The sequence below is a fragment of the Perissodus microlepis genome, chromosome 2 (assembly GCF_051167445.1).
Source record: "Perissodus microlepis isolate ML-2025 ecotype Zambia chromosome 2, ASM5116744v1, whole genome shotgun sequence".
NCBI lineage: Eukaryota > Metazoa > Chordata > Actinopteri > Cichliformes > Cichlidae > Perissodus > Perissodus microlepis.
Window position 1 is genome coordinate 31,606,093 of NC_140462.1, and position 16,486 is coordinate 31,622,578.

Below are 16,486 nucleotides of genomic sequence, written 5' to 3' on the forward strand. Positions count from 1 at the left end.
GGTGAGCCATCTATCTGCTCTTTGGCCAACCACTAAAGTTGTTTACTCAGAACTAACTTTAACTCTACAGGCTTCAACAGGATATGCTGTAAGTGTAAACGTGCAAGAAGGGAGGAGTTTAAAAAAAAGCCGCAATGAGCTACTTTTGTATCAGACAAACTGGTTGGTCTATAAATCCTAGTATAGTTTTTAACGGTAATGTAATTTTTTTTAAATAACATTATTATTAATTTGTACAATAATTAGCCTGTTACAATAAAATGTTAAAAGGTTGTCAGTCTATAAGTTGGAACATTAAACAAGTGAGAAACACATACTTTAAAGTACACTGACAGTTTAGCTTGTGCATTAGGAGTTTCAAATTGACTTGCTTTTATCTGTGGGAGGAGTTGCAAGCTCACAGACAACACAGAAAATTTCCACAAAATCACTCAGCATAACCCTCATGCTACTAATATACTTAACCATAGATAAATACTTTAATACCGACCTGTCAAAGAAAAAAAAAACCTACCTACAGATAGATAGATAGATAGATAGATAGGCTGAATAAATGAAATGAAATTTTCAATTCTTTTAATTTCTTCACAGACCCAAAAAACTACTAGCAAAATACTGTATTTGGCACAAAGTGGCTTTGATATATGCCATTGGCTCATTTTCACTAAATCTGCCATTTAATATTATGAATATGAGAATATTCATAGAATATGTAAGGATGATGTAGTGTGACTGGGTATCTGTGTGTCGACAGCTCTTTTGTAGGTTTTAATTACTTTAAGGTATTTTCACGAACATTGTAACACAGAGGTAGTTTTTTCACTCGCCCTGATGAGAAGGTAAAGCAGCAGCCTAGGTTCGTGCAACTAAAATAGAAAGCGAGACAGGAAGATAAGCCCCCTGTGAATTCACACCTCAATTGAAAGCCCAACCTCAAAAACAATGCTTAACTTTCCATGCATCGAGTTTGTGTGTACAAGCTGAAAAAGTTGACAACATCGCTGACCACACTTCTGTTAATCTTTCTCTTTTTTCCCTCTCTTTCTATCTGTGTATGTGTGTGTATGCGTGTGTAGGTGTGCGTGTGTGTGTGTGTGTGTGTGTGTGTGTGTGTGCATATCAGAGAGAGAATCAGAATCAGAATCAGAAGACTTTATTTATCCCCAAGGGGCAATTAACAAACATCCGAGCAGCATAATGTTGAAGATAAGGACAATAAGAACAGGCAATAGGAGTGAAATAATAAATACACAGAATATACAGTTTTAAAATTCCACAGTTTTAAAATTAAAGTGACTGAAAGGTGAATAAATAACTGTAAGTGACTAAAAGTGAATAAAGTGTCAGTAGTATAAGAAGAGTGTAGTTTATGTTTATGGGTGTGGGAAATGGTCTTATCGGCTGGAGTTAAAAAGCAGAGTGGCTTTGGGGACTAAGGTGGCTCTCCTCCTGTTGCAGGAAATGCAGCAGAGGCGTCGCCCAGAGAGAGAGAGACTACTCAGTGTTTGCAAGTACAAATGGTTCTTTAAAAGAAATAAAGCTCTCGATGTGAAATTACCTACAGATACTGATATAGCTCTGTAGATATACTGTAGGTCTGTTTTAATCTTTTCTTCTTCAGCTATTTTGTTGGTAGGCAGAGAGAGAGGGTCATCAGACAGAACACGGGACTGCCTTTTGCTGTTTTGCTATGATAAATACCAAGCCAATTTTAATCATGTTAGCAGGGTGACTTAGGATGTTAGCTGGTGCATATGTTGACAACTATGCATCAAAGGATATCCTGTTAAATGCTTGGCATAGGCATAATATTTGTCAGATTCAGAGCTTAGCTCTAGACTTACTGAGTCAAGATGCTCCCTTTCTTTCTCTGGTGGAATTTTCCAAAGTTAAGTGTCCTATAAGGGGGGGACAGGACACTAGACAATGTGTACAGTAACATCAAGCATGTCTACATAGCAACACCCTTTCCTGACCTAGAACAATCTCTATGTTCCTCATCTCTGCCTACACACCCCTCAGGAAACAGACCTCTCCAAGAACCCGGATCATTAAAACATGATGATGCTCTCCTCCAGCCACAGGACTGTTTTGGTCTGACAGACTGACCCATCTTCAAACAGCAGGACCTGGAGACCCTCACTCAGTTTGTCGTTTTCTACATTTGGTGCAGTGTAGATAATGTGACAGTGACCAAAACCATCTAGGACGGAAGGGGAAATTGGCCACAGTCAGCCGTTGACGAGGTGACGAGGCGGGTCCGGGGGGCAACCGGGGGGCAACCGCATGGCAAGCGGTGGCTGTGCAGAAGATGTGGACAGAGTTGGGGCACATAGGCAGCTTGCCAGGTGGCTGGCGCGCAGGACCACACAGCGCACTGACCTCTGGCAGAACCGAGGCAGGTCCAGACGGCACGCTGGCCTCTGGCCGATGCCGCTGGACTAGATGGCACAGCGACCTCACTGTCCTCACCGTGCGCTGACCTCAGGCTCAAGCAGAGCAGGTTTCTTTGATGCTCAGGAACCAACCGAGCTGTCAGACTCATTATCAGCTGCATCCGGCGCTCGGACCAGTCATGCAGCTGTTCTGCCTGGCGGTGAAACACCATTCGGGCCTGCGCCTCTACTGGCTGGCTCGGACCGACCACATAGTTTGCTCTTTCAACACGTCTCTTTTCCAGTTGCTGTATCTTTCACTCGATTGCAGCTTTTCAGCTGCACCACACACACACAACAACACCAACAACCTTGGGTCCTGGCACACTCTTTTATGCAGGGAAGGCGTGATGAGCTGATGGAGCTCCAGTGTGTCTCAGCCTCGCCTGCTGCTGTACCCAAGCCACACCTCGCCACACCACCAAACTGGACCACCTTCAGAACTCTCCCTGCCTGCTGCTCAGAAAAAAAAAAAACCTGAATGTCCTGAAAACAAAAAAACTCATAGCTTACTTCAAAAGACACAGAAAGGTCCACTCCCCTGTCATTAGAAATGGAGTACAGGTGCATGGGACCCACATCTCAGTCAGTCTCACCTGGACCCACAACACCAGCATCCTGGTCTTCTACTGCTCCTCACTAGAGAGCATGCTCTCCTATGGCCTGGGTATATAGTTCTACTGTTTGGTATTTATTCCTGCTATCTTACAATTTATATTTTATTTCAGCTGGGTTCATTTGGAGCTCCCATAATTTCGTTGTACTGGCGTTTTATTCTGTTTGTTCACTTCTATTCCAGCATATCTGCTGTTGACTGATGGTTTTGAGTGAAATGTCTCACAATGTGTTGCAGTGACATAGAATTTGATATACATTTTCTCATGGAAGATATCATGGAAGAAACTTTAGAAATATATATAAGAATATGTGTTTTCTAATAGCTCCTTTTTTATTTTACATGAATAAAAAATAAAATGTAATACTTTGATTTGTATTAGCTTTACTTGACCCGCATTACTTTTCTTTGCTGCCACTTAGCAGCTGTGGTCATGTTAGTATGCCAAAGAGTGAGCATGAATATGGAAAAGTTATACTTGTTTTCTGTATTGGCAGCTCAATCCCAGGAAGTGGGAAAACAAAGTCTGAGAACAGGTTTATAAAAAGCATCAAAGGCATTACCTGATTCAAAATTGAGGGGGGTGGGTGGGGCATACGTTCCAGGTCATCATTTACACACAACACACAAGACAGTTGCTTTTGTTAGATCATTCCTAGGAGGTCCTGTTTTGACCAACTGTACTGTCCATTCTGTGATTCACTACAAAACTTGAACTTGTGGAGTAAGTAGATTTGTTTCTAAGGCAGTCTTTCTCAAACATTGGAGCCTGTGTATGCTCTCTCTGGTGGTACGCGGGAAATCTCCAATTTTTTTTAAGATTAAATAACATACCATTGTGGAGGTATGCAAAGATGACATGAGAGTTCCAGAGGCTCTTCTGGGAGCTGGAGTCAACCAGAAAACGTCTCCCCGAGCGTAAGTCCTCTATGAATAGTAGCCTAGTGGTCGTGGCCGCTACGGACTGCTGGCGGGCTGGTTTCCCTGGGCCTTGAAACTGCAAAGGCGGCATGGCGCTGTCACGCTGATGGTAAAAACACAGCCCTTTTCCGTGGTGCTGCCGTGCCGTGATCCCAGTCACCATCGATGAGTTGGAGGCCCCTGGGAGAATCGGGTGGGGCGGGGGAGATGCCATCGGTGAGTCGGGAACTATCGCCTGGATGCTGAAGCTCCTGGTAGCCAGGAGAATACGATCCGCTTCTTCTGCAAGTGAGTGGTAATCCTTCACGGCCAGCAGTGGGGAGTTGGCGTGGTCAGCTCGCATTAGCAACTGTCGGAGGAAGATGTGAGTGAAGAGGAATCCGCCGTCATCCGTTCCTAGAAAGGACAACATGCTCTCCGTGAGCTCGAGTGCGGTACCATCACCCAGGCCCGAGAGAGAGAGGAGTTTCTCGGCCCACTCTGCATCGGAGAGGGAGTAGCGCCGCAGCATGGCGGGTGGACAGCGGATCCAGAAAGGCCACCACATGATGGTATTTTGTGTTGTCGGCCGAAACGCCACGAGGACCAACTGAGTTTCGACGTCCACAAACCATGAAGTAGGGTCGTGAAGCCAAAAATCCAGCAGCTTAAACGTCACAGCAAAAATTAAAACGTACAGCTCTGCTATCACTTCCAACATAAATGCAGACAGAAAACTAAACAGCAGTGACGTTTGTAGGGTTACTGAAGTTGGGCTAGCTGGTCTATAATGATGTGCTAGCTACACAGCCATAGTTAGCATAATATAAACAGTGAAGCTGGAGGATAAACACGAACTTTTTTTCCCACTCAATGAGGGTTCCCGATGGTTAGGAACAAATGAAACTGCATGGCAGGATGAAGTTAACAGACCAAACTTCAGTCAGGAGAACAACTGCAATATAAGGTCAGTCATTAATATACTGCTGCATGGGCTGGGCTGTAGTTACATCGTGATGTTTTAAAAACTGAGCTTTAAAATGAATAGTGATGATTAAAAACCAAGAGAGGCCGACAGTGATCACTGACTTTTTTTAAGGGGCTTGTTCATATTAAATAGAACAAAATATAAAGCATTAAAACATGTTAAAAACACAACAGCCTTAATAAATGCAGAGTAGTTTGGACCTGGAAGCAGGTTTCATCAGGTCATCACTTAGAGATTGGATATCGCACCTGTTGTAAATGTTTTAATGCAGTACAGTTGTTATTATTATCACTTGTTTATGATGTTGTTTATGACAGTTAAAATAAATAACATTCATATAAGTATGTATGTAAGTAAACTGTATGTGGTGTTAAATAGGCCTATACTACCGTACTTTAATGTCGGTCATAAGGGTGGTACTTCAAGAGCCATATATTTTATTAGGTGGTGCCCATTGTGAAATGTTTGAGAACCACTGTTCTAAGGCATGCAAAATTCATGTTGATGACATCAATGATAGCCCGTTTGTTTGTTTGAATCGTCTGTTTGAAGACGCTGAATTTTACAATACCAAGAGCACTATGTCAGGTGAGGAGCTCAACAATTCTTTTTAAAAAATAATGAGTGAGAACTATGAATCACTATGCCAGCTGATATGTAAATTGGTAATGTAATAATATTTTTGCTGGGTGGTTCTGTCCTCGAGTTGGGCCAGCCTCTGGTGAGTCAGCTTCACATCTGAGGCTCTCACCCTTTGGCCTTGAGGGGTCAATCTGGGGCTTCCCTCTTGAATCTGCTGAGGTGGACACATCGTTATCATTTGGATGTGTCCTCTGGTCTTTAGTGCTCTTGGGAGCACTGCAAACAGCCCAGGTCTCTGTTTATTTAGGTGTTGTGTTCTATGTTTTAAGCAGGAAGGAGGTAAACATTGTAATAATCCAAAGAACTTAATGCAGGTCCTGCCACAGACTTATATGCCCTCTGTTAGGTCTACTGTCAGACCTCGCTGGCTCAGAGCTTCGTCATTGTGAACAAAAGCAAGACACTCCGTACGGTTCTCACTTGCTAGCAAGGGAAGTCCGGCAAGATGTTCAGCCGACTTCAAACTGACTCCCCTTGCAGGCTCTTTTAATGACCACCGTGGGTTACACAAACACAGTCAAACTGGTTTAAACTGGTTACGCAATGTAAAACCCATATAGTGTGTCCCATAAAAGCTCAGGCACTGAGTGTGTGTGGGCATGCATGTGCGAGCACGTGTGTGTGCATGTGGGTATGTGTGAGTGCATGTGTGTATGTGTCTCTGTATATGTGACTTCTTCCCACACAATATGAGCTTAGAACTATTTAACCACATTTCCTAGTTATCCAGAGGATCTCCCCACACCCATATGTGGTTTAACTTTAATGGTTCACCATATACAAGCATAGGTGAGCCCCTAAATGGCCGGGAGTGAACATCCTTTACCAGATAAGGAACCAGAACCTTTAGATGGAATGTGCCTGCAGTTAAACAACTATTTGCCTCCCCCACATCCTCGATGTGTAGGGGAGGAACAGAAAAATCTCTAAACATACAGTTTAAGGACAAGGTTTACAAATTTAAGTACAACAATGACAAATATGATCAAAATCAACCTAACACCGTCTTAATTGGTCCATAACACCAACATTTTTATATGCGTTGTTGGGCAGGTGATATATTGAAAGAAATTGGAGTGATGCTGAAATCTGTCATCGTGTATGCCCCACAAGTTGGATGCTCATTTGAAGACAAATTCTGGAATAAGTTGGATCAAGTTCAAATGGTGGTCGTTGGAGCAGACATCTATAGACATGTAGATGAAGGGGACACAGGATTTTGAGGACTTTGGCTCTCAGTGCAGATGTAATTGTATTCCCCCCCCAGTTTTATAGCATTTATAGCATTGTAGCATGCTATCAAAAAATTTCTATCAGATACAGTTTATCAAGAAAACTCTTGTTTCTGCTCTCTGATCACAACTGTGAATGTGAGTAGAACTGTAAAGATAAATCTCTGCAGAGTTTAATTCAACACCTCAAATGCAGTGCCAGCTCAGTGACTGCCACCACAGAGTGACAGAAGTGGCTGAATTATGTATTTATTTGTATTCTGCAAAAGTCTGCAAGTCTCATCTCCGATGCCACCAGTTCCCACAAAATGGTCTTTTAAACAATTTTTTATTTTGCACTTTATCAGGAAAAATAAGGTGTCTTTGGTTCACTGTACAATAATATTTACAATATTTACAGGGAGAAAACTGACAAAGAGAGAAGAAGCACAGGAAGTGACGACAATGACGTATGTGCCTTTTAATACATTACACATCCAAACATTGGACTCGTGGGATTTTCTTTGGGACATTGTAGGAAAAAAACTGCCTTAAAGATGTTTCCATTGTGCTTGTTTTTTCTTTTAAGCTTTTGCTACCAAATTCTTACTAGATCCCAACATACCATACTCCATCCTTCACTTATTTTGCTACTGTTAGTATTTGCGAAATGTTACAGCTTAACCACAAAATACTGTTAGCATTCAGATTTTAGGATTATCCAAAATGGCTTTAACAAGCATGCAAAAATTTCTTGCAACATGCCAGCAAAGAATGTCTAGTTCACAGTGTCTCACTCTGTGCACGAGGCACACACATTTCCTCTTGTACATTTGGCCTGAAAAAGGTGTTAGTCTAAGTGTTCTATGTAATACAGAGAGAGGTGAAAATAGGAGCAAGCAGCAATGTTTGTTGCATGGCCATTTCTGCTGCACTAATGATGACTATTCCTTCCCAATCAAAACAACATTTCAGGTGCATTACACAGTAATAAATGACACAAAATGTCCTGAGAATCCAAAAGTCATTCACACAAAGACATTTTTTTTAAAACTGAAAGGCTAGTTGAGGGTGACTACACCCACCTAAATGCAAGGCACTCCAAGTTGTGTCACAGGAAGTGCACGTTTAATGTACTCAGCAGTCTGACCTATCGGCCTACGTTGCTGACTGGATTGTCGACAAGTCTCCAAGAAGAAGACAATGTGAAGATGATTGTGTTTTGGATTGCACTGAATCTTCATCAAGGATGTAAGTGCTTTTTTATTCAGTCTTAAATGCTCATAGTCAAGACATGCATGTCAGCTGAGTCATATTGGATCATATATTGTTACTCAATGTGCTTTAATGTGTTATGTCAGATGCACTGGTTTCACAAATCACTGTTCAAGCTGGAGAACCTGCAACCTTCATCTGTAGTCTACCTCACACAGAGGTCCTCCCTCGACAAGTCCACTGGTATAAACAGAGTGCCGGGGACACACTGAAAGTAATTGTGACAGTGCGGAAATCTAAACCACCTGAGTATGCACAAGATTTTCCTAAATCCAGATGGGAGATAAAAAGCAACAGCAGTTTTAGTAACCTGACCATTTTGAGGACAATTCAAGAGGATGAGGGAATGTATCACTGTGGAGTCTCCGAGTGGCTTGCAGACATTATATGGACTGGGATGCATTTATTAATAAAAGGTAATGACAAAATCAGTACATTTCAAAATATTTCTCATTTTTAATATTTTTTTTATTTTGTTTTACTTCTTTTTATGGTGTTTTTTTAATTGCTGAGGATTTCACCAGAATCTAACTTTATGTGTTTTAAATGCACATTTGTTATTATTTTGGCAGTATTATTAGTAGTAGAGTATTAATTTAAAATTATTTAAAAAAAAAAATAGTGTGCTTCTAATTTAATATACACAATTCCTAAATTAAAAATTTATAACAAAGCTTGTATAACTTTAAAAAAAACCTTTATGTCCAACAGGAAAAAATCAGAGCATTTCCAACTCTTCTGTTGCTCAGAGTTCGACAGTATCATCTGGAACTAAGCCAGACATTCATGGTAACGCAATCATCGGTCTATCAATTAAAACATTTTGATATACTGTAACTGTCAGATTTTTTATTCATATTGTTCCAGGAAGCAGCATATGGTCACACAGATCCAGTGCAGTTATTTTTATGCTGTGTGCTGTCTTGGCTATAAGCCTGATTGTTATAGCTATCCTTATTGCTGCAATGAAGAAAGATGACACACAATATTGCAAAGGTAATAGCAGCTATTCAGAAAACAGCATTATATTTGAATTGCCTCATTCATAGTTCTTGTTTTTTTGTTTCGTTTTATATTCCATAATCTAGGTGTTGTTCCCCTGCGAAAAAACACTGGTATCCAGAAAACTCAACAGGTAAAGTAGTAAAAGACTGAATTAACCTCATCAGAATGAAATGTTACTTTTGACATTTTGTTTTTTCCCCTTAGAAAGCAGAGGATGTGTGGTTTTACTCTGCTGCGGTCTTTGCCATGATGAGAACTGACAGAGGTGGGACAACAGATGCAGCTGAGAGGGAGAGACTCTACACTGCTGTCAAGGCCTTTGGGCTGGATTAATGACTTAAGAGCCTTTTGGATCCACTGAATAATTTAGGTGTTTCTTTTATGTCACAGTAGAGTACACCTAATATTAGGTATATTAGATACCATTGTAAGCTTAAAAATGTATTTTAGTTAAACTTCTGTTTAAGCATAAACTTCTACATCTGTATACATGCATGCAGCCTTTTCAGTCTGGCTAGGGACATTACTTTACACTTTTCTGAATTACGTCTCAGGCTTACTTTCACAAAAGCAAAAGGCTGAGTTATACAATACTATGTAAAGAAAACTACTGTTGTCAAACATAAAGACCTAAGTGGGGATGCACTTGTAATGAAGTGGAGGAACACATTTTCAGAGACGTTTTCTTGTAACATCATAATATGTAAATAAATAAAACACTTTCTAGTACCAAACTGTTGCTTTTGGTGTGATTTGTAGCACTTTTATTTCACTATAAGAAGGTACTTTGGTTTCCTCTTAAAGCACTATTAGGGCACAACTAAAACTACAACACCAGTATTCACTGTGGTGAGTACTGTGGTCTGCCAAGCAGGTAGTCAGGACAAGATTTAAAGATCAATAAAAACTGAAGCACACACGATGTTCAATGTGAGCAGCACATGTTTACTGTGGTTATACGAATGACGAACTTACAAATGCAGTGCACTAAAAAATATTTGCTTCTGTCCTTATTTTTTTTGTTTTGTTCTCTTCTCTTTATTTCTTTTCTTTCTCAAAATAGTGATCCAACATGTTTGTTTGTTTTTTGTTTCGACAATGATTTACCTTGCAAATACTTCATATAACTAATATTTTAATATTTGATGACTTAAAAAATGATTAAAAACAGTTAGACAATCTGTATGTGGTTTTACTGATGGAGAGCACCAGGTTGAACAGATGATAGGCAGGATGGGTTGAGTCCTTTAAGATCTTTGTGACTTCCTCAAGGCAGTGGGAGGTGAACATAAAACGCTTTAAGTCAAGTCTCTTTAAGTCTCAGACGGAGGAGAAATGTGCTATAAAAGAACCAATCCATCTACCTTAGCATCTCTGATGCCCCTCTTCAAACCTGACCTGACAACACTATATTGTTGTATGCCATCAGATCTGAAAACCATGTTAAGGGCCTTAAGCAGGACTCTGACATCTTTCATCATCCACAGCTTGTTGTTAGAGAAGGGAAATATGTTTTGTGGTAGTGATCGTGTCGATACAACTTCTTATAATAGAGGAGTACAGTGTAGGTGTAGATGTCATCATCCTTAAAACTAGACCAGTCAGTTCAATCAAAGCAGCCCCAAAGCTGTTCAGATGTTCTCTTGGGCCTCACTAGAACTCTAGCAGTTGGTTTCACCATTTTAATGATGTTGCTTGCTAATAGCATTTAGCAGGTGGCCCAGGGCTATAGCCATGTTAGTTTGAAGGGGGGATGTAAACAGTAGTAATCATTACCCCTGAGTTCTCCAGGTAGATAAAAGGGGCGACACATAACAGTCAAATACTTCAAGTCCGGGGAGCATTGAGTGTTGGTAATCTTAGTGTGTGTGCACCTTCTGTTGTTTGTATACACACACAGTCCTCTCCCTCTGCCCTTACCGGAGTCACTTGCTCTGGTAGCCTGGTATGTGGTGTGACCTGTTAGCTGCACAGCTTCCTCTGAGATCTGTGATCGCTGTGTTGAGCCATGTCTCAGGATGCAGCAGTCCTCTACTTCCTTCCACGCAGTCATGGTAAGCTCCAACTCTTCCATCTTGCTGGAAAGTGACTGTATATTTGTGACGAAGAGAATGGCAATGGAAGTCTTCTGGGAACCTTTCAGGTCGCCTCTCATGGGGAGTAGTACACCACAGAGACCCCGGTGGCCTTAGGATCCCCATCAGGAAGTCTCGATGGTCTGCAACTAATATGCATTGGACCGATGCCTATCAATTCATGCCGGCTGTAATTTATGCTCACATACTACTCACTCACTAGAAAGTTAACTAAAATAATCCCTGTTAACATAAGCCATCTTACTGGTTGCCGAGCTGCTGTATGTTTCATGTGTGCATGCCCTATGTGCATTTCACAACACGCCAGTCTCTGGAAAGCAGATTCAGCAAACTCTAAAACTTGATCAAAACTTGAATAAATTGGATTTGATAAAACTTCAACTTGTTTAACACTGAGATGGCGAACTGACTTTTCTATTTTTTCGAATAGAATTTTTGACGAAGCGGTCAAAAGTCTGGCTGTACTTCACGGCAAAATATGCAAACTCAGCAGCCTGCAACAAGTGCTTTAAGGTGATACTGTGATACTGTCAAAGGAGGTAACACCTCAAATCCAATGAAACACCTGGCGACGCATAGCGTTTTTTTTAAAAGCCGAAAAATGCGCTGTATTTGATAGCTTGATGCGAGACCTCACACCGAGCACATCTACTGCGGGTGTGGTGCCTGTTATCGGACCCGGAGTTAGCAACATCCCCCAAAAACCCGAAGAGGAGAGTCCTGGCCCCTAGCCCTGCCAGTGTAGCAGAAATGATGACGGCTGATGATGGCAGCAGCAGCCGTTCTTCTCTGGGTTAGTAGCTTAATGTTGTTCGTGTATAATTTCCGTTGAGTAAGCTAACCACGTTATTACATTAATGCATGTAAGGTGAACTAGCAAACACCGTCGTAGTTACATGCGGCTGTCTTCTTGTTTGATGGCAGATACTCCCTTCACCCTGGCCAAAAAGGCTAAAATGACCAAAGAAAAAGTGGAAAACAGTTAAACATGGGAGGTTTTTGGACAAAGTTTGTGTTTTTTCCATTGTTTAAGCACTGCTTCCAGCCAAGAGTGATACCATATATGCCCTATAGCTGCAGAAAAGGCTAACATTGTTATCTTTTTACAAAAAAAACAGCTGAACATGAGAGGTTTTTGGACCAATTTTGTGTTCTCCATTCTTTAAGCACCGGTTTGAGCACCGTTTAAGCACCGGCACCGTTTCAAAAGTACCGGTTTGGTACTGGTATCGGATAAAACCTAAACGATACCCATCCCTAGTTACAACCTTTATGACCCAATTCAAATCGGATCATAAAGGTTCCCATGTGTCAGATTTTTCTCTTGCACTTTTTAGTGTGATGGTTAGTTCTCCACTTTCTACGTTCTCTGTTAAAAAGCTTGCCTGTCTTCATTCCACTCCACTAGGAACCCACCAACCAGCACAGCTTTCTCTCTTCCTTACACAGCTCTGTTGTTATACAAAGTCTGCCAGAATTACTTTGCAGTACAACTGTTGTTGTTTATATGTGAGTGAGTACATTTTTAGCTTAAATCGTGTAGTTTAAGATCAGCATTATTCTGATTCTTCCTCTGTGATTATGTGCGATTTCTTTTTCTTTTCACACAATATACTTTGATATCTGTTAAGAAAATAGACTAATTCTGGTTTTTACTGGTGCAAAACCACTTTTAAAGGCAACATTCGGTCAGTCTGATCGTTACTTCTTGCAAGGAAAAATTTATTTTGTGCCCCTTCATATGTATAGTGTTCCTCTAAGATGCACAATGTAATACATTTCTTGCAGTAGAGTACATATCGCAAACAGCAGTAGTTCTTTTAAGTTGAAAGACTGGAATTCAGAATAGAACTCATACACAAACCGGCCTTCCAACGAAAAAAACAAACAGTAATTAATGTGGATAGCTGCAATGAGAGATGAATGTTGTTTCATTAAGCCAAGGACAGGAAGTGTGCTTTGAATCTGATAACCAATCAGATGCATTTTACACCAAAGGTATGGCCATCCCACCTCCTTCACTCACTAAAATATGAACAACATCCTTAACAAAAGACACTGTCAAGATGATCATGGTATGGATTACACTGATTACACTGATTTTTCTTCATCGAGGATGTAAGTGCTTTTTTTTTATTATTCTCTCTAATAATTTTCTTAGCTTGTACACGCTAACCAATAGAGGATTATTAGAATAAACAATCTGTGAGATGACTTTTACATGTACATAATGCTTTTTAATGTTTTATTTTATTTTATTTATTTTATCTCAGATTCTCTGGTTCCAGTGAAAACAGTTCAACTTGGTGAACCAGTGACCTTAACATGTGCTTTGCCCAAAGGGCTCCAGAGTGGAGAAGTCCACTGGTACAAGCAGAATCACGGGGATACCCTAAAGTTAATTATGACATTGTTTAAATCTACACCACCGGAATATGGTCCTGCATTTTCTAAATCAAGATTTGAGGAACATAATGATAACAATTTCAGCAATGTGACTATTTTGAAGACCGTCCAAGAGGACGAGGGAATCTATCACTGTGGGCTCACAGAGTGGATTAGGACTAACTGGAGTGGCACATATTTGTTTGTAAAAGGTAAGTGTACATCCACATTCGAAAATTTTAAATTTCTCTGACTATGTTTTAAAGATTTTATTTGTGTTTTGTATTACACAGGAAACACTCAGAGGACATCAAGCTATACTGTTGTCCAGCGGCCAATAATGTCAGATCCACTGCGTCTAGGAGACTTTGTGACGCTCGAGTGTTCAGTCCTCTCTGAATCTGACAACAAGATATGTTCCGGAGAGCTCAATGTTCTTTGGTTTAAAGCTGGATCACATACATCTCATCCCAACATCATCTACACTGATATAAATAAACAGAATAAATGTGAGAAAAGATCTGACACTCAGAAAAGATGCATTTATCACTTCTCTAAGAACGTCAGCTCCTCCGATGCTGGGACTTACTACTGTGCTGTGGCCACATGTGGAGAGATATTATTTGGAAATGGAACTAAACTGGATATTCACGGTACCTGTACCACTCATCTTTTAATTTGAAAATTATAATATTTAAGTTTAAAATTTGTAAATTTCAGCTGAATTTAGTAGCATTTTGGTGTAAAACAAGTATTTTCTATTTCACAGCAATCTCATTAGGAGATGACATTAAACTTATTTAATTTTGCATCCACTCTAAAGGGAAAATTGTATCATTCTGCTCTCCATTACTTCAAAAAGGGAAAAAAATTATAAACTAACAAACACATGTTTTGTTCTTTTCTTTGTCATTCCAGGAGACTACACATGGTCAAAGAGCGCCAGCACAGTTATTTTTCTACTGTGTGCTTTACTGGCGATATGTCTGATTGTTATAGCGGTCCTTATTTGCACATCAAAGAAAAACAGCATGGATAACTGTGAAGGTAATTAAAGTTAATCATAGCAATCTCATCAATGAATTTAAGTAAAATGTTTTTAATTTGAATTCATTGTTATCTGTATTATTCTGCAATTAAGTTGCTGTTCTGCAGGAAAACTTTAGTGATCAGAGAAGACAACAGGTAAAGTACTTAAAACTAGGGCTGTCCTTATTTAAAAAGCCTAATTGTGTTTAGGTTTTAACATTTCCCATATTTTTCTTTTTCCCAGAATAAGGACACATGGATGTTTTCTGCTGCTGTCTTTACCCTGATGAAAGCTGAGAGAGGTGCATTAAAGGATGGAAAAATGTCGAAAAGGCAGCGACTCTACATGGCTTGCAAGGCTTTGGGGCTGGATTAGTGAATTAGCTAGCCTATTGAGAATCCCCCGGTATGCAATAATCAAGCTGATGTTTGCTTTTTAGTAATGGGCTTCTTATCTCTTTTAGTATTCAATACAGTATATGTTATATCAGCATGCTTATTTGTATTTAGAATGAATTATCTGCACACGTTGCATTGATGCATGAATGCTGTTGCATGAACTGTGTGCAAAAGTCAAAGGCAGAAATGTAATTGCAGTTCTGTAATGTATCAACTGTGCTAAAATTCTGCAACATGAATAAATATAATGCTTAAAAGAGAAATTTGTTCGTGAAATTATTCTATAACTAGGCTTTAATAGATGACCACCCTGGATAGGTTGTCAGTCTATCACATGGCTAACATGGAGATGCATACAACCATTAACACCTATGATTAATTTTTATTACAAAAGTCTAAATGCAAGACTTAACTTGCATAATATGCTAGAAATAGTGTGCTATTAATAGGGAATTTAATGATAATGTGTTGATAAAATAAAAAAAGTAGTGATTTGTATTAGCTTTACTACTTTTAGTCAAAGATCTAACCTTTAGAGAAGTTTGATAAAGCTTTGTTTTGCCTTGCTAAGAAGGGAAAATACAAAAATAAATGCAATTTTTTTCCACTTTAGTTCCTTCACAAAACAGGATTTCACATGTAATTCCCATCCATAGTTTTGGAGAGACTAGAGACACAGCTTTCATCATTCCACATAATTCCTGTACCTGCAAGTGTAAATTCATTTTGTCTCACATCATCATCATCATCATCATCTTTATTTATAAAGCACTTTAAAAGAACCACAGCTGACACACATTTCTGTACATTTAAGCTACATAATAAAATTACAGAAGATATAAATAAAAGCCAAATAAAAGAAAAGAATGAAATAATTAATATAATTAAAAAAGAAACTAAGTCTCACTGAGGTCAAAAGCCAAAGAATAAAAACTAGTTTTAAGACGTGTTTTAAAAGTGGACAGTGAAGGCGCCTCTCTAACGTGCAAGGACAGGTTATTCCATTATTTAGGAGCCACGATAGAAAAGGCCCTGTCCCCTTTAAGCTTCCTCCTGGATCTTGGTACTTCCAGGAGCAGCTGGTCAGCTGACCTAAGAGACCGACAGGGTGTGCAGCAACATTTTGAACCAGCAGCAGACGTGAGAGCAGCGACTGACTGGCCCCCACATAAAGTGCGTTACAGTAGTCCAGACGGGAAGAAATAAAAGCATGGATCACTGTTTCAAGGTGCTGGTTAGAAAGAAAAGACTTCACTTTTGCCAGTCACCTTAAATGATAAAAACTGGACTTCAGCACTGCTCTAACTTGTCTGTCCAACTTAAAACCAAGGTCAGTAATAACAGGTTTAAAATAAACTTCCAAGGGTCCCAAATCAACAGAGGAGGACTCACTGGGTCCAAACACAACACCTCTGTTTTCTTTTCATTAAAATTTAAAAAGTTTAAAGCCAACCACTTTAATGCCATTTTCTCTAAAACCTTGGAAAGTAAAGGACGCTTGGAAA

The 16,486-nt window shown here is 39.8% G+C and overlaps 2 protein-coding genes across 3 annotated transcripts; both read left to right on the plus strand.

The window, feature by feature from the left end:
• The first annotated feature begins 7,956 nt into the window (after positions 1-7,956).
• On the plus strand, positions 7,957-9,793 carry LOC146392925 (uncharacterized). Its single transcript, XM_084907857.1, has 6 exons — positions 7,957-8,043; positions 8,154-8,483; positions 8,779-8,856; positions 8,935-9,063; positions 9,156-9,202; positions 9,277-9,793. Exons 1-6 carry the CDS (start codon positions 8,004-8,006, stop codon positions 9,403-9,405), a joined length of 753 nt encoding a protein of 250 aa, XP_084763983.1. The 5' UTR covers positions 7,957-8,003; the 3' UTR covers positions 9,406-9,793.
• Positions 9,794-13,229: 3,436 nt separating this feature from the next.
• Positions 13,230-15,147, plus strand: LOC146392926 (signal-regulatory protein beta-2-like). Of its 2 annotated transcripts, XM_084907835.1 has the most exons (6): positions 13,230-13,286; positions 13,442-13,765; positions 13,847-14,206; positions 14,472-14,600; positions 14,695-14,738; positions 14,827-15,147. In XM_084907835.1, exons 1-6 carry the CDS (start codon positions 13,235-13,237, stop codon positions 14,956-14,958), a joined length of 1,041 nt encoding a protein of 346 aa, XP_084763961.1. In that variant the 5' UTR covers positions 13,230-13,234; the 3' UTR covers positions 14,959-15,147. The 2 variants fall into 2 exon arrangements, with proteins under 2 accessions (XP_084763961.1, XP_084763954.1); XM_084907828.1 differs by lacking the exon at positions 14,695-14,738 and having other exon boundaries at positions 14,827-14,908.
• Positions 15,148-16,486: the final 1,339 nt, after the last annotated feature.

Coding starts and splice junctions, on each gene's coding strand:
- LOC146392926 (XM_084907835.1), top strand. CDS start 13,235: ATGATCATGGTATGGATTACACTGATTACACTGATTTTTCTTCATCGA. Junction 13,287..13,441: donor GATTTTTCTTCATCGAGGAT/GTAAGTGCTTTT, acceptor ATTTTATCTCAG/ATTCTCTGGTTCCAGTGAAA. Junction 14,601..14,694: donor CAGCATGGATAACTGTGAAG/GTAATTAAAGTT, acceptor TCTGCAATTAAG/TTGCTGTTCTGCAGGAAAAC.
- LOC146392925 (XM_084907857.1), top strand. CDS start 8,004: ATGATTGTGTTTTGGATTGCACTGAATCTTCATCAAGGAT. Junction 9,064..9,155: donor TGACACACAATATTGCAAAG/GTAATAGCAGCT, acceptor TCCATAATCTAG/GTGTTGTTCCCCTGCGAAAA. Junction 9,203..9,276: donor GTATCCAGAAAACTCAACAG/GTAAAGTAGTAA, acceptor TTTTCCCCTTAG/AAAGCAGAGGATGTGTGGTT.